We start from the raw sequence: 18,119 nt of genomic DNA, 5'->3' as shown, positions 1-18,119 counted from the left end.
GTAAATCAATAAAAAAAATGTCAGCAGACAAATATTAGTTCAGAGTTAATAAATCCTACACAAAGAAATGTTCTTTATTACAAAACTTAAAATATTAAATCTATCAAAAGAGAAGGTTTAAATATCAATGTTTAAACAACAACAATAATAATAATAATAATAATTACAATGATAATAATATTAATAATAATAACAATAATATTAATAATAATATTAATAATGTGCTGCAGGAAATGTTAAAATATAGACTTTAAAATCTTCAAATATACTAAATATATATGTTATTAGTATTTATTACTACTGCTTTGATTATTACCACGACTAGTTAAAGCATAGTTTCTACGTTTACTACAGCTACTTTAACTTTTAAATTATTAAGAAATGATGAAGAAGGTGTTCTGATATTAATCATAGTGAGAATTGAGACAAACCTATAATATAAAAATTAAAATTGATTCATTTGTATTGTAAATTACAGGAAATCATACATTTGAGCACATGTGGCTAATATTAATATTACTTTATCTTAGAATACTTTCAGGTATTTTATTGTATTACTGTGTTTTTAATTACCTCATCGTCATCCTGAAATGTTTTAATAATTAATTAATAATTGGTATTACATTTGAAAAGTTCTGAAGAATAAAAGTTTTTCATTATTATTTATAATTATTATTATTATTATTTTATAATTATATTTCTTTATTAGTCTTTTATGTGATATACATTTACAATATTTAATTATGTGTATATATATTTATATAATTAAATAGTATATATATATTCATTATTTTCTCAGTCACAAACACGTGGCATTGTTGCTTTAAAAACACCATCAAGTAGAGATGAGAATAAAATTACACATTTCGTGATTTTCTTTCTTAAATAGCAGAAAATTGAACAGAGTTTGGTCAGTGCTCCTTCTCTCCTGCCCGACATGTGCTTCCTGTGTTCAGCCTGCAGGAGGCGCTGCAGTCCGCTCTTCTCTCCTCCTCCTCCTCCTCCTCCTCTTCCTCCTCCTGTGTGTGAGAGGCTTCCCCCACTATAAAGCCGTGAGAGGCGTCTGGAGGCTGTAAAGGCTCTCCAGCAGCCAGAGGAGGAGGAGGAGGAGGAGGAGGAGGATGATGATGAAGAAGCTGTGTGTCCGTCAGCGTGGAGCTGATCTCAGTTCAGTCCGTCTGAGCTGAAACTGGAAACTTTCTGATGCTTTTCTCACTCCGGAGCTTCTTCTTCTTCTTCTTTTTCAAGGTAAAAAACCCAAAGAAAGATGTTTATTTATGAGGAGGTTTATGATATTTCATCATGATTTCAACATCTTTCTGTCAGATTCTCACATGGACTTCAAGGCTGTGGAGGTGATCTTTTTATAATCACTTTGACGCTCCTCACTGCTGCTTTGAGATCTAATATTATCTCAGTGATATTCAATAAATCAGTAAACATTCATAGAAAGTGTTATTTTCTGATTTCAGAGTCTCTGATTCATTCTGGAGAACAGATGATTTCACATGTTTAAATTTGATAAAATCCTTATTTACTTTGTGATGTTTGTGATTTATGATCTTTGTTGGAGATGTGAAAGTCTGAGGATTGTTTTTAATTTATTCTTTATGCTCTTTGTGTCTGAGGATGTAAAGGCATCCAGAATGGATTCAAGGTGTCAGTGTGATAACCAAAACCTCATTTATTCATTCATGTATTCAGTTTTTCAACAGCGACCAGCTGATGTTGATTGAGATCTCTTGACTGATATTAGAACATTGAAGACGTCATTTCTAAATGATTTATTATTAATAATTAATAAATCAATGATTAATGCTTCAGGGATCAGTTAGGATACATTTATAGGAAATCAATAATTCATATTTGTCTCTATTTGATTCATAAAATAATCAATTGTTATAATTAAAGGTGCATCACTATAATTATTTTATGTCACTGAGTTTCTTTATTTCTCTTATTTTTTAATGTTAATGGTCTCTCTGAAAGAGAATATTAGTAGTGGTATTTGGTGATATTTTTTCTATATTGATTCCAGTGTTTGTGTGTGTGTGTGTTCAGTTCCACTGTGTAGTTCTAGTGTGTAGTTACAGTGTGTAGTTCTATTGTGTAGTTCTAGTGTGTAGTTACAGTGTGTGGTTACAGTGTGTAGTTCTAGTGTGCAGTTCTAGTGTGTAGTTGCAGTGTGTAGTTGCAGTGTGTAGTTGCAGTTTGTAGTTACAGTGTGTAGTTGCAGTGTGTAGTTGCAGTGTGTAGTTACAGCGTGTAGTTGCAGCGTGTAGTTACAGTGTGTTGTTGCAGTTTGTAGTTACAGTGTAGTTTGTGGTTACAGTGTGTAGTTACAGTGTGTAGTTGCAGTGTGTAGTTGCAGTTTGTAGTTACAGTGTAGTTTGTGGTTACAGTGTGTAGTACAGTGTGTAGTTGCAGTGTGTAGTTGCAGTGTGTAGTTGCAGTGTGTAGTTACAGTGTGTAGTTACAGCGTGTAGTTACAGTGTGTGGTTACAGTGTGTAGTTCTAGTGTGTAGTTGCAGTGTGTAGTTGCAGTTTGTAGTTACAGTGTGTAGTTGCAGTGTGTAGTTGCAATGTGTAGTTACAGCGTGTAGTTACAGCGTGTAGTTGCAGCGTGTAGTTGCAGCGTGTAGTTACAGCGTGTAGTTGCAGCGTGTAGTTACAGCGTGTAGTTGCAGTGTGTAGTTAAAGTGTGTAGTTGCAGTGTGTAGTTACAGTGTATTGTTACAGTGTGCAGTTGCAGTGTGTAATTGCAGTGTGTAGTTGCAGTGTGGAGTTACAGTGTAGTGTGTAGTTGCAGTGTGTAGTTACAGTGTGTATTTACAGTGTGTAGTTACAGTGTCTAGTTACAGTGTCTAGTTGCAGTGTGTCGTTGCAGTTTGTAGTTACAGTGTAGTTTGTGGTTGCAGTGTGTCGTTGCAGTTTGTAGTTACAGTGTAGTTTGTGGTTACAGTGTGTAGTTACAGTGTGTAGTTGCAGTGTGTAGTTGCAGTTTGTAGTTACAGTGTAGTTTGTGGTTACAGTGTGTAGTACAGTGTGTAGTTGCAGTTTGTAGTTACAGTGTAGTTTGTAGTTACAGTGTGTACTTACAGTGTGTAGTTACAGTGTCTAGTTGCAGTGTGTCGTTGCAGTGTGTCGTTGCAGTGTGTCGTTGCAGTTTGTAGTTACAGTGTAGTGTGTAGTTACAGTGTGTATTTACAGTGTGTAGTTACAGTGTGATCTGGACTCACAGACATCAACGTCTTTAACTGAGAATCAATTTTTAAATCCTCCGTTTAGATTTCCTTCCTTCCAGGCAGCTGCTGACTTATATGTTTTACAACATAATGACTTTATGTTTTGAAACTAATTATTTCTATTCAAAATTTGAATCGCTTTTTCATTTGATTGCTTTAATCAAAAGAGTAGGACACTATCAATAAACCCTTGTTGCATATTCTGCTTTATAAATATTGTTTTTGTTAAATGTTTTTTTTTTATGTGCAATTAATTAAATCAAATAATTGAAATCAGCTTGTTAAAATGTACTGCATGGAGATATTCTGATAATGTTCACCATCATTGTGAGTTCTTATTATGAGTTCTTCTCTTGAACCTTCTCCACTGGAGAAAATAACACCAACAACAGCGATCTGTCAAATTTACAGACATCATTAAACGCATCGACAGGGTCAGTTTTGTCAATGTCGACAGTGATGGATTCTCTTGAGTGATTTTTCTATGAAGTAAAAGATGTGGCTGCCTGGATGGAAGTGAAATAAATCAAAAAATTGATGGAGATAGAACACACAAAGTCAGTGATTTGGTGTTTTATGTTCAGATCTGTGTCACCTCATCAATAAAACAACAGAAGTGAATCTATTTCTGCCACAGCAGAGACTGATTGGAGTTTTTCCCAGTGACCCGACAAACACATGGACGAGTGGATAGTTTGAATTATGTCCAGGTGTGTTTCATGTGTTGATGTTGGAAGTGAGTGTGTGAAGGTCGGTGTTGCTGGAAGGACGTGTAGCGGGTTTGTTTTTAAAGAAATTCTACTGCTTTTGACTTCTTATTTTAATATGTAAATATACTATAATACCCAGATTACTAGTCTATTTAGTGTGCCAGAAAAATATTTAGTACATAGTATGTCAAATGCACAATGCCAAAAATACCAGGATGTTCTACCACATCGAGCAAACTATCCTCAGACAACGGTTTGTATGATATCTTACAAAAACGTTCTTTGTGTGTTTTTTTACAAAAGTCCAGAAACACGTGTCAGTTTTTTACTCGTTACATGAATTCAGTCCTTTCAAAATACATTTCCGTCTTGACGAGAAACAACTTAGATAGTTAAGGATCGTGATATACTTACTGGTACTTACTCGGATCACATTTTACAGAACGCAAGCCAACATGCTTTTCTAGCTATTCTTAACAATAATCCTTTGCGCTGCAGATACATGAGCAAAGAGGGTCAACGTTCAAGGTGTAGGCCATGTTATGACAACGTGGTATGTCCCATATGACGTCACACATTGGTGTGTGGAGTGCGGTTTTAAAGCCACGTGTTCAGCGTTGCCATCTTGGTATTTGGAGCCAGAAGTGACCATATTAGGACTGAGGAGGAGCAATGTGTAGCCCCGCCCCATCCCCTGCTTGATGGTCTGTTTGACTCTAAATGGAGCATAATGTACTAAATGAACATCATGCTGTATTGAAGAAGACTGTAAACTAGAGATTCAGACATAAACTCATGTTTACAATGTTTACTGAGGGAATAAATCAAGAGAGAAGTAGAGTCATTTTAGACTAGACTTCTATACAACCAGAGGAGTCGCCCCCTGGTGGACACTAGAGAGAAATAGAGTCATTTTAGACTAGACTTCTATACAACCAGAGGAGTCGCCCCCTGGTGGACACTAGAGAGAATGCAGCTTTAACACATGAAGCTTTGAGTTTTTCTCCTCAGTATACTTTACAAAGGGAGCTGCAGAATGTAAGAAAAGTAAAAAAAGAAGAAGTAACACAGTCACAGTCTTGTAGAGTCACTACACCACATAGCTACTTAGCATGCTAACTGCTCACTATGTGGATGTGATTAAGCTGCTCTGGGGCTGCTGGGCTCATATTCACCCCCCCGCTCCTCCACCATCTGTGCTTTGTGTACAGTTTCCTCTACTGGGAGATCACTCTGCTCCAGGTTTGTCGTGGTAATTTCACACTGAACACTACTTTTAATTGAAGAACACTGAGCATGTGAGGACAGCATCACATGAAATAATGAAGTTCTTAGACTTTTCTTCTCATTATCAGCAAATCTGATGTGTAGACTCGAACCAACAACATGTTGGGATGTCAATGCTGTCTGACTTCCTGTCTGAGTCCGTCACACAAACACAAATATATAGTTTCATGTTTCAAAAATGTTCTGAAACAGCTGCTCACAGGAGGAAATAGAGCATTTGTTGGGGACTATTTTCACTATTTTAAGATTTTACAAGATTGAAACAAAGCAAATACGAAACGAAACTACTACTTTGTTGATATAGAGACACAAAGAGCCGTGTTACATCCAAAGCAAACATAATACACTGCAAAATATGTTTCCCAAGAACCTTAATTCACAAAGCAGTCCCAGAGAAATGGGCCTTTTTTCGGGCTATTGGGATTAGTAATAATGGGCCATTGGAACAATGCTACGGCTCCGGTTTATGTGTGATTGAGTCAAAATAAGCTGCACTGTGTTCACGGTGATGAAGGGACAACATTGAGGCTCGCTGATGTGTTTTTAATGGAGCTCTGTGTGATGCACACGGCACTAATTCACTGCTGGTTTCGGTGTATATTCACTAAACTAAATTACAGTTAATCAGATCTTCATGAATCCGTGGCCACAAAGTGAACATGAGACATCTTTTGGGGCCTCAGGTTGAAAATCCAACCAGGAAATTTACTGATTCAATTCTCTGATTACATGACTCAAGAATTTTTGCTGCAGTTTTTCAGAATTTTTGTAGTTTTTTAACAGAAGTTGTTGTTGCTTTGTTTCGTGCTCTTATTTCATGTGTTTTTATTGTGATGTTTGTGTTTTCCCCCTCAATCCGAGACAACTTTGTCCTCTGGGAGACAATAAAGTAACTTTAACCTTCCAGGATAAGAACGCAGAACAAAAAAATAAACATTCACGAGAGAAGAAACGGTTCAACTGGATCTATTTAGAGGGAAATTGTTGCAATGCAAAGTAAGACAGAGTGCAAACCAAACTAAATTCAAACAAAAGGTGCAAAAACGAAAATGTCATCAGTTTCTTTTCCTGTAAACGTAAAGGATGTAAATAATAACATGAACCATCTATACTCATATTATTGCTCTCAGTCTGCAGTGAGGAGTTATTGATAACGAATCACTGACGGTCACAGTTACAGATCAGACTCATCAACCAGCTGATCGCTTCGGCTTCAGACCGACACTCGTTTCATAGCTGGTTGCTGAGCATCATGGGTACTGTAGTATTTAGAACCAAACTGAAGGGAAAAACAAACAAATCCTCATATCTGTGCAACAAAACAAATTATATTTAATGTTTTTCTGATCGGTTAAAGATTATTTGACGGAGGTGATGACGACAAGACGTAGGACACAGGATCATTGCTAGACCGATCAAAGGCTTCTGACATAGAGACTAGATACAATAGAGCGGCCTTCAAACCCTGTCTGAAAACTACTTGAGAGAGAGAATTCGCCAAGTTAAAGGTTTGTTTTTTAGCTTTTTAAAGATACAAAATGATGTCCCACAGGGGTCCATACTGGGTCTTATTATATTCACCATGTATATCAATAATCTGTGTTGCAATGTTCATTTCTACGCAGACGACACCTTTAAGTATAGTTCTGCCTCGATTGAGGAACTGTTGTTCAGAGGAATCTCTGTGCATTGAGACTCGAACTAAATGTGGACAAAACCAAAATGATGTGTTTCTTAATTAATGTGAATCAGATTGTTACTGTAAATAATAAGGTGAGTGAACTCATAAATATTTTTTAATCAGTATATCGAGTGTCTTCTGGAGAAATTTAGGGTGAAGTTTGAGTTCTATAATAGAAATAGAGGTAGGAAACAACAATTACATATGGTGATATTTTATTCATGCATATAAGTTAATATTCTACACTCATCGCTGCAGTTTGTAGAAGAAAGTTGGGTTGCTTTCTTTCTACAACCATAGAATGGAACATTGGTACATGTTACTGTCTCATGTTGGCCCCCTTTAAACCAATTGTTGTGAATGTAGCTGTAGAACCGTAAAGAATGAGTTGTGGGCCGTATCGCCTCCATAGATCCATGAACAGGAGCCTCCCCTCTCTCTACAGAAGCTCTGGTGGTTGTTATTGTTCAGAGAGCGAGCGCCGCTGAATGACATGAATTATTAACTCGGTTGTAGCTGCAGCTGCATGGGGGGATCTCGTGTGATGTGATTTTCATGAGCAGCTCTTTAATCTGCTGTTGGATGTCTGAGCCTCAGCTGGTGGGACGATTCATCCTCCGCTTGACTGAACAGCCGAAAGCTGCATGAAAACACTCCACACCTCCTCCTCCTCCTCCTCCTCCTCCTCCTCCACCACCCGACATCTACCTGCTGAGCGCCACGCTGCTAATTTACAGACGCTTTACACTCCTGCTGCTTCTTCAGATTACAGGATGATGAGCACCACTCGTGATAGTAGATGGATTATTTGTACAGTGTAGCAAAACACACCCACAATGTGCAGTTATCATCACAGCAGTCACCTTAATTAAACTTAAAGACATTTAAACCCATGCAAAAAGATCAATAAAGTACTTATGATTTATAACATAATCTGTAATTTGACTGTGTGGATGGTTGCTGATAATAGTTACTACAGTCTAAAATCTAAAGTCTCACACCAGCATCTGAAACAGTGAAACCAGTTCATTGTAATACAATTCACTGTAAGTTAAAGCTACTGAGAGGAGCTTTGTGTTGAACCTCCAAACCTCTCATTTTACTGCTGGTAGTACTCTAACTATGTCAGAGTATTTTACAGTGTGGTAGTAGTACTCTAACTATGTCAGAGTATTTTACAGTGTGGTAGTAGTACTCTAACTATGTCAGAGTATTTTACAGTGTGGTAGTAGTACATTAACTATATCAGAGTGTTTTACAGTGTGGTATTAGTACTTGTATGGTGACAGAGTATTTTACAGTGTGGTATTAGTACCTGTACAGTGACAGAGTATTTTTTACATTACATTTACATTACATTACATTACAGTCATTTAGCAGACGCTTTTATCCAAAGTGACTTACAATAAGTGCATCAACATTGGTAATCAAAAGAACTACTAGTCACCAGAAGTCATAAGTACATTTCCTTTAAACAGCATCTAAGAGCCTGAAGCAGAGCATAACTCAGAGCCAAAGTACAGAAACAAGAGAATCAGTTAGTGCTATAAGTAATACGAATACAATAAGTGAAACAAGCTAGTATGAATACAATAAGCGCTAAGTGGAAGGCTCAGGGTAGCACTTCCTGAAGAGGTGGGTTTTCAGCCTGATGAAAGATGGGCAGCGACTCCGCTGTCCTGACGTCAGTGGGAAGTTCATTCCACCACTGAGGAACCAGGACAGACAACAGCCGTGACCGGGTCGATCGGCCGCCAGGACCTCTGAGCGACGGGGCGACCGATCGCCCCGAGGCAGCAGAGCCAAGTGGTCAGGCGGGGGTGTAAGGCTTGACCGTGGTCTGGAGATAGGAAGGAGCTGTTCCTTTCACTGCCCTGTATTCTAGCACCAGAGTCTTAAACTGGATGAGCTCTTACAGGTAGCCAGTGTAGAGAACGGAGAAAGGAAGTTGTGTGGGAGAACTTGGGGCGATTGAACACCAGGCGAGCTGCAGCTTTCTGGACAAGCTCCAGAGGTCTGATGGCCGACGCCGGGGCTCTGAAGAGTAGAGAGTGTCAGTAGTCCAGACGGGAGATGAAGAGAGCCTGGATGAGAACCTGCGCCGTCTCGTCAGTCAGGAAGGGACGAATCCTCCTGATGTTGTAGAGCAGGAATCTGCAGGAGCGTGTAACGGATGAAATGTTTGCCGAGAATGACAGTTGGTCATCCAGGGTCACACCCAGGTTCCTCTCAGTCCGAGTCGGCGTCACCACGGTATCGTCAATGGTGATGGACAGGTCCCGGTGAGGGCAACCCTTCCCCGGGAGGAACAGTAGCTCAGTTTTGTCTAGGTTGAGCTTGAGGTGGTGTGTCGTCATCCACTTCGAGATGTCAGCCAAACACGCAGCGATGCGCGTCTCCACTTGGGTGTCACCGGGGGGAAATGACAAGACCACCTGGGTGTCATCGGCATAACAATGGTAGGAGAAGTCATGCATTAGTACTTGTACAGTGACAGAGTATTTTTTACAGTGTGGTATTAGTACTTTAACTATATCAGAGTATTTTACAGTGTGGTAGTAGTACTTTTGTGGTACTAATATTGAGTGTCGGTTCCCCATTTGATCCCGTTTTGTTTCGTAAAATCTGAATCTGTAACTGAAGCTGTCAAACAAATGAGTAGTTGAGAGAAGCATACAAATACTATATTCAAGTTAAGTTAAAGTACCTTGAGTAGCTAAGTAAATGTACTTCATGTACTGTTATTCGGTGCCATAGAAACCAGGTGTCATGATGGTTCACATGCTTAAGAAGAAGGTTCTTTGAGTTCATGTCAGTGATAGCAGGAGAGTACTTTGTCTTGTTTCTTTAATTTATTATAAGACCAAAGATGTTCTCTCTGCTTTCATGTCGTTCTGTTGTCGTCCTCTTTGCAGCTCCGATGTTCAGGAGGAGACATCTCATTTCAAACTCACAGCGTCATATCTAAATAATGAAGTGATGGCCAACTCCACTTTTACTAGTCAGACGGTAAATAATGTGGACGCAAGAGTCAAAGGGGTTTTATTTAGTCTCCCAATCAATCAATCAATCAATCAATCAATCAATCAATCAATCAATCAATCAATCAATCAATCAATCAATCAATCAATCAATCAATCAATAAAACCACAACCTTAATACATGACATTTGAATGATAATGGATTAAAATGTATAAAATGTATAAAATTTATAAAATGAGCTCATTTAAATATGTGGTCTCTGAGTTCTTGCTCTGGACAGATCTAGGAAGAGGATGTGGTTGATGACATTGACTCCTCTGGTATTGATCAAGAAGCCCGTGATCTCCATGTAGAAATGTTCGGAGTTTTTTTTTTGACACAGAAGTCGTTTTTACTCGTTTCCTGCAGCAGAAATATGCAGGTTTGTGTTTCAGTAACAGTTAATCCTTAAGAACTGATCTCTGGTCTGCTTTTAAATGAGACTCCTGGACCTTCATCTCCTGACCTCCTCCTGTGGAGAACGTTAGACGATTCATTTAATCTCTCTTATGGACATTACCTCCATAGTAACATAATCTCCATAATAACTGTCTCAGTGTCTCTGTGCAGTGAGACAGTTATTATGGACATAATGTTCATAATAACTGTCTCATAAAGCATTTCAGAATTAGCTTAAATTTGAAAGAAAAACCTTTGTTTCAGACAAACTGTTTTTGGTTGTGAGGATGTTTGTTGGAAACTGATGACACGTTTATAAAATCAGATTTTTGGAGGATACATATATACATATACATATACATATACATATATATATATACATATATTTTATTGGTGACAGCTTGAAGCATTAAGACATTTTGGAGAATGGGAAGAGCCCTGAAAGCTGAAGACACTGAGGGGACTTTTTTGGGAAAGTCAATTTATTTTAGCAAAGTGTGGACAAGTAAAAATTATTTGAGGAAGATTTCTGTAAATATGATCTTTTTTTGAAAATTGAGGAGACTTGTGTTTTTGAAAAGCGACAACATTGGACATGTTGCTCCTTTTTTTGGGAAGATTGAACATGTGGAACCTGAAGATGTTTTCAAGTCAGGACATCGTTTAGTTTTTGTTCGTTTTACATTCTGTCAGTTTAAAAAGAACTCTGAGATCATTATTATGGACATCGAGACATACACTTAAACCAATCAAATGAACATAATGTGGTGAACTCTTCAGATCTGAGCGGTTTCATAATTACAATAATAGAATGAATGAAATCATGATGAGTTAAAATCATCAGTTATTCTAATTGAATCAACATTCTGATTGTTATTGTCTGATCCTCACAGGAAACGTCTCCATGTAATTATAGAATGTAAATCAGATATGAAGCTGGAGGAGTTTTACTTAAAGTTTCTTTATGTAAACATTTATAAACCATAAGAACGAATCAGAGGCCAGAAGATGTTTTTTTAATTTATCAACGATTTTGTGAAATCAGTCGGAGGAAACGACCGTTTCGTTGAATGTCTCTTCTCTTCCTTCTTTTCTGTCTTTTCATTGACTCGAGGAGGAAAATGAAACAAACGTTCGATTGCACACAATAAATAGCGCTGTTCATTGTCCTGATACGACAGCTCAGTAAGAGCAACAACGTTGTTAGCATCAACAATCAAACCAACAGACTATTTATAATTCACTTTGTCTTAATACAGAGTTTGTCAAATGCAACATGACAAAAATACCACGATGTCCTACTTTAGTTGCCTTAACTTAACTTCCTGTGAAGACCAAAGTTTATTTTGAAATTTGGGCGATAGTGGCTCAGTTGGTAAAGCGGGTCGTCCTTCAAATCAGAAGATCGGCAGTTCGATGGGCTTAACCCCAAAATTGCTCATTTAGGTGTATGAACGGGTGTGAATGACGTGTAGAGTTAATTAAAGCACTTTGAGGGCTAGAAAAGTGCTGTACAAGTACAAGTACAAGTACAAGTACCATTTACCATCCATGTAAAGAGTGGACACATCCAATCTGACCAGTTAAAAGTGAGAACGTGACGATGACAATTCTCTCTCTCTCTCCGTGTGTAGACTTCCTGTCCCGCCTCCAACCATGAGTGACATCTACGAGTCGGCGGCCAACTCTCTGGGTCTGTTCAGCAGCCCCTGTCTGACCAAAGTGGAGCTGAGGGTCACCTGCAAAGGGATCTCAGACCGGGACGCTCTGTCCAAACCAGACCCCTGCTTCGTCCTCAAGATGAAGTCCCACGGACAGTGGATGGAGGTATGGAGCTTTGTTGAACTTTAACTAATTTATGTTTTTTTTCTTCAGAAAATCACAATTCAAACAAATCTAGGCATTAGTAGTTTTATGATGTATTATAATGTGTTTATAGCTTGTGTTATGAAGTTAAACATCTTATAATTCATCTCTAATATCTATTTAATGTTCATGTGAAAACATCTCCTTCAAACTACTGGATTCATTCAAGTTCATCACCAGAACTACATTTTACAGATTACATGTGAACACATCACGATAACGTTATAATGTACCTTCACCAGTACTCATGTTCACTGAGCAGAGCCTGAAGGCATCACAATGTAAGTGAAGTGAACTTCCGTTGGTTAGCCGTTAGCGGTGCTGCTAACGTTACTAGCTCTCCTCTTGATTAGTTGTTAACAATGAAACATGATCAGAGATCAGAGACTAGAACCACATGTTCTACTGAATACTGGAGGAGAATCATCGTCAGGAAAACTTTATTTACACTGTGATGTTAATGTTACAACTTTATTTACACTGATGGTTAACGTTAAAACTTTATTTACACTGTGATGTTAACGGTAAAACTTTATTTACACTCTGATGGTTAACGTTAATCTGTGAGGGGGATCAGTACGGATCAGGGATCGACAATGGTCCTTTATACCACTAATATATATATATATATATATATATATATATATATATATATATATATAGATATATAATGTATATATATATATGTTATATATATTTATGTGTTCTTAGTATTTAATCTGAGATTTGTCACGGAACCTAAAACCTTTAAGTATCTTATTCAAAATCAATTTGTCATTTTTTTATTGGCTTCCCATGTGGAGAACTTTATGTTAGATTCTAGGGGAGATCTCAAAGGTTCCAAAGATACCAAATATGTCTGAATATTTGTAAAAACGTCTCCCTCACAAGTGATCTGTTTACTTCACTGACAGCGTGTAAAACACAGTGTTTTCTCCCTCTGAACTGTTTTAATTAGCTGCTCGGCTTCATTAACAACACGACAGATGACGAAGGAGAAAGGAGACTCTGCTGGTTTGTGTTTGTGTCTGAGTTCATCTTTATCTCATCAACACACTTCTAACAGCGTCTTCTCCATTGACTTTCCTTTAATGGTTGTAATTTACTTCCACTAAAAGGCAGAGTCTTAAACCAGATGAGTCAAACAGATTTATCTCGTGTTAACCCTCCAGCTCGTGCGATTTTATAACGTTTCCTTCATCATCGTCTCCTCTTCTTCATCTAAATTAGGACCAAGTTAGATGTTTTTGTTTCGTCGTGGAATAATCAAGTAAACAGTCGATATCTGTGTCAACATCCTGGTTCCTCATCAGACAACCTCTGATGGTGCGATGGAGGAACGAGGACGGCGCAATTAAAACCAAATCCTCGTTAGCTGCTGAGAGTTATTGTCACATCAAAGAGAGTTCCTTCTTCTCATCAGGAAACTGGTCTCAGGGAGAAACAGGAAGCTGTTGTGGAGCTTTTGAGCCTCTTTTAGCTCCTCGCTTTTAGCTGCCCTTCGTTTCTTGTGGACGTGCAGGCAAGGAGAGAGACACAGAGATATTTTAGTTATTATTAACATTTTTTATTGTTATTATTCTTAATTATTATAGTAATTTGTGCACTTCAGTAACACCACTTCTGTAGTTATTTTAGCCTAACCACAATCCTCTCCTACCTAAGTAGTTTAGTTGTCTAAACCTAACTAAGTACTTTTATTGTCTAAACCTAACTGAGTAGTTTCCTGTGAAGATGGAAGTTTATTTTGAAAGGACCGTATTCACGTAACGAGCAGAAATTGACACGTGTTGCAGGAAAACGCCCGAAACGTGAGCAGTAACTTTCTGTAGGAGACGATACGAGCTGTTTTATGAAGATACGTTGCACCATGAACATCAAACCTTCCTTCATGTCTTTACATTATGACGTCACACCAAGAATGTGAAACTACTGTTAGTTTGAGATCATAAAAGCAGCAAATATGTCAATGGGATTTGGTACAAAACTCGGGTGTCTCTTCTTCTTGAGTGTTTTTTCTGGTGTTTATGAGTGTGTGTGTGTGTGTGTGTGTGTGTGTGTGTGTGTGTGTGTGTGTTGTGAAGCGGTCAGACCTGGTTTCTGTTGCCCCACTTAATGTTTCTCTCAAGTATTTTTAGAGATGCAGATGAAGCTTCTTCTTCTTCTTCCTCTCTTCATTTTCTCCCTCGTTCTCTCTCCAGCTGTGGTCCCTTTTTTATTTCCCTCCCGTCCCACATTCATCCTGTCTTCTTCTCTCGTTTCTTTCTGTCGGCGAGTTCAGATGAGTTGTGTGTCTCTATCGTCAGCCTGACTGTGACGGGAAGTCAAAGATCAGCGTCTCTTCCTTCATCTCAGGTTGACGAACTGATCCTTATATCGTCAGATGGTCTCATCTGATTTCAGGACTCATCAGTGTCTCAGTGACAGACTCAGGCTTTATTGGATCAAAGCTCTGAATATATGAATCTATGTCAGCGTAATAGAGATGAATCTACTGGCTGATTGATGTGTTCTCTCTTCTTCACGGCCCAAAAACAAATGTTGTTAGTGTCAGTGAGTGAAAGGCAGACGGGGACAGTTCAATGACTTTTTGTCCATGTGGAGGTGTATTTAGGCTCTTTGGTTCAGGTTCAGGTTCAGGTAACAGAAGCTTAAAAGCATGAGGTGAATAAAACATGGAAGCTGTGACATCCTGACTTTGCAGCCGTTCTCACCAACTGGTTTGTGGATGTTTTAAAGCCTCGAGGCTTCAACACATCCACAAACCGACGAGAGATGTCAACATGACGACTTGTTTAGGACTCAACACACATGGCTCAGGACTTGACACTTGTCCCCGTCTCTTCGTTTGGACTTCTAATGAAACCAGACCTGAGAACAGTCTTGACATCAAGGCTGACGTGGATACAGAGAATCCTTTAAAACTCTCACACATATACACGTTCATTCTTATACTTACACGTTATATTTTACATCGACATGAAAGTGAACATCTGATTAAGGCCAGAAATAGTTCACGGTTAGGAAACGTCTCAGTGATTATAGTCCTTCTTTCTTCATTAAAGAGCTCGTTAGTGTCAGGAAACAAAAAATGAATATTCACACCTCACTGCAGATCTTCACACAACCCCCACAATCCTCTGCTCTCACAGACAATACAGATATATATATATATATATATATATATATATATATATATTATATATATATATATCTGTTCTTACATTGTATCTGTGGTGTCACTGCTTCATGAGAGAAGTTGTGAAAGTATTGAGAGAAGAGCAGAGTGTAAAGACAAGACGGTGAATTAAAGTCATTCTGTAAAAACCAGAAACAGTAAACAGTATTTCTACAGTGTGATAGTAGTACTTCTACTGTACCAGAGTATTGTCACTGAGAGCTATTATTGATTTGGATTCCTGAAGGTGGATTATATTGATTACGTCGGTCAGAACAGTCTGAAGATGTAAAGTATTTAAATTGAGTTGTTGGAGTTAAAATACTACGTTCTGTGAGCCAATAACAGGTCCTTTTAACGGACGGAGCTTTAACGTTGATCGCTGAACTTCTCTCTGAGAGCCGTTTGTGTGGGAAGGAAACAGGAAGCACACGAGCGTGTTCTCCTCAGAGAACGTGTCACATGTGAGTGTTGGAGTCTGACAGCCGGCCGGTTCGTCAGCAGCTTCACGGAGTTTCTCTCTGATCTTAAACGAGCCGTTTCCTCCCGCTTCGCTCTCGTCGAAGTGAAGACGAGGCAGCAGGAAGCCGCTCGTCGTCTCCTCACTTCAGACTCGTTAAAGTTCAGACCGACGTTGGACTCCAGGTTTCTCTGCCACGAGGCGACAAAACAGGAAGTTGTTCCCATTTAAAGTAAAGATATAAGAGATGTTTGCGCTTCATCGGCTCTCTCAGTCTGCGTGAACATCTGTTGGTGGATTTTTCTTTTATATGAAAAATCCTGATTCACACCTCCGAGAAGGACTTGGTGGTGGATTTACGGTGAAAATAATGCCAATAAAAAGTCAATTCTCCGTGGCGGAGACACAAATGAAATGCATCAATGTGACCGAGCGACAGTCAGAGCAAGAGACGTAGCTTCTAATCTCCAAACAGGACTTTTAAGACCGGTGTTCAACACCTCGTTGTGCTTTTTATCGTAACGTCGTCCCCAAACGCTTTCGTAACCTTCTTGATCTGAAGCGATGCACAAAAACTGTTTGGAGGCCTTTGTTTTAAACATTCAATGATTAATAATAATATTAATATAATATTAATTCACAAGCACTAAACTAAAACAAGCAGAGGGAGTTAGTGATGGCTCTCAGTGAGTTTCTGCTTCACATCAGAACCTGAACTCTGCAGGAGGATTTTCTGCTTTCAGCTGCCAGACTTCTTCTTCTTCTTCTTCATCTTCTTCCTCTTCTTCTTCTTCTTCTTCACTCACAAACAAACAAACAACAGGAAGTAGGAACCCTGAGGAAGACGTCCAGCAGGGTCAGTGGGAGGACTAGCAGGACGTCACACTTCATGTTGGGAGACTTCTCTTTCAGCTGATTCAGACAAACTTTTTAATGAACCAATTAAAGCGGCGTTAACGAAGCCGCTCTGGAGGAGCTCCAGCCTGAACGCCATCTGTCCGCTAACGCTGAGGACAGGAGGCGTCTCTGGCTGTCGGACCGTCCTGTGAACGCACAGCTGATTCAGATCTCTGTCTCCATTTTGTGACCGGACAAGTTGGACTATTTTAGGTCTTGTTGGGTTCTTTATAAGAACAGGACGTAATCATGGTGACATCACTCATTGGTTAGTGGATGTTTTGATCCAGAGAACAGGAAGTGACCACATCTGGACTGAGGAGGAGTGACGTAGAGATGCCGTATACGTCTCTGCTAGAGACCTGTCAATCAGCGTGTAGCCCCGCCCCTAAATCATCCCCTCTTTATGGTGTGTTTGACTCTAAATGGAGCATAATGTACAAAATGAACATCATGCTGTATTGAAGAAGACTGTAAACTAGAGATTGAGACCATAAACTCATGTTTACAATGTTTACTGAGGGAATAAATCAAGAGAGAAGTAGAGTCATTTTAGACTAGACTTCTATACAACCAGAGGAGTCGCCCCCTGGTGGACACTAGAGAGAATGCAGCTTTAACACATGGAGCTTTGAAGAACCAGAGGTTGTCTCCTGGTTCTTACGTCCTCCTCATGTCCCATGCAAACAAACTAAACCAAAACATGCCTCATATCACATCCTTCCTGTTTGCTGCTCTTCATTTCGTCTTCTTCCTGTTTCCTCTTTAAGTATGAATGTTTCATCTGGTTGGTGTTTTTGTGTCTCCTGCAGGTGGATCGGACGGAGGTGATTCGCAGCTGCGTGAACCCCACCTACTCCAAGGTCTTCACGTTGGACTTTTATTTTGAAGAGGTGCAGCGACTGCGCCTGGAGCTCTACGACGTCAACAGCAGCCACAACGGCCTGAAGGAGGCCGACTTCCTGGGCTCAGTGGAATGCACGCTGGGACAGGTGAGTCGCCTGGACGGACCTCGGTACTGACTAAACTCAGGTGTTCTGTTTCTCACAATGACAGCAGTTAGATCGACCAATCGGCTTGCTTTGAGGCTCTGACACGTGTGTGTGTGTGTGTGTGTGTGTGTGTGTGTGTGTGTGTGTGTGTGTGTGTTGGCTCCATCGTGAAATACTTAGTTAGGTTCAGGAATAGATCAACGTTTGGGTTCAAACAACCACTGAAGTACAGAAGTTACGTGACATTTAAATCCTGGAGGAAAGAGTGTTTCTTTGTTTGCTTTTGTGGCCTTAATGCTTCCTCTTTAAAGAATACGTTGACTATGAACTGTATAAGAACAGAACAAAAATATAATTTAACTTCTCTTCATTCAGTGTAAAGT

The 18,119-nt window shown here is 39.2% G+C and overlaps 1 protein-coding gene across 1 annotated transcript in view; it reads left to right on the top strand.

Moving 5' to 3' along the window:
- The first annotated feature begins 1,104 nt into the window (after window positions 1-1,104).
- cpne4a (copine IVa) overlaps window positions 1,105-18,119 on the top strand; it is a 46,245-nt gene continuing 29,230 nt past the window's right edge. The window contains exons 1-3 of the mRNA XM_068729933.1: window positions 1,105-1,248; window positions 11,978-12,170; window positions 17,557-17,736. Coding sequence (XP_068586034.1) covers window positions 12,000-12,170; window positions 17,557-17,736 — 351 coding nt within the window. The 5' untranslated portion in view covers window positions 1,105-1,248; window positions 11,978-11,999. The remainder of the gene's footprint in view (window positions 1,249-11,977; window positions 12,171-17,556; window positions 17,737-18,119) is intronic.

This window comes from Cebidichthys violaceus, unplaced genomic scaffold (genome assembly GCF_023349555.1).
Source record: "Cebidichthys violaceus isolate CVI_PGR_0920_01 unplaced genomic scaffold, fCebVio1.0.p SCAF_48, whole genome shotgun sequence".
Taxonomy (NCBI): Eukaryota; Metazoa; Chordata; class Actinopteri; order Perciformes; family Stichaeidae; genus Cebidichthys; species Cebidichthys violaceus.
This window is presented reverse-complemented; position numbering and strand designations above follow the sequence as displayed.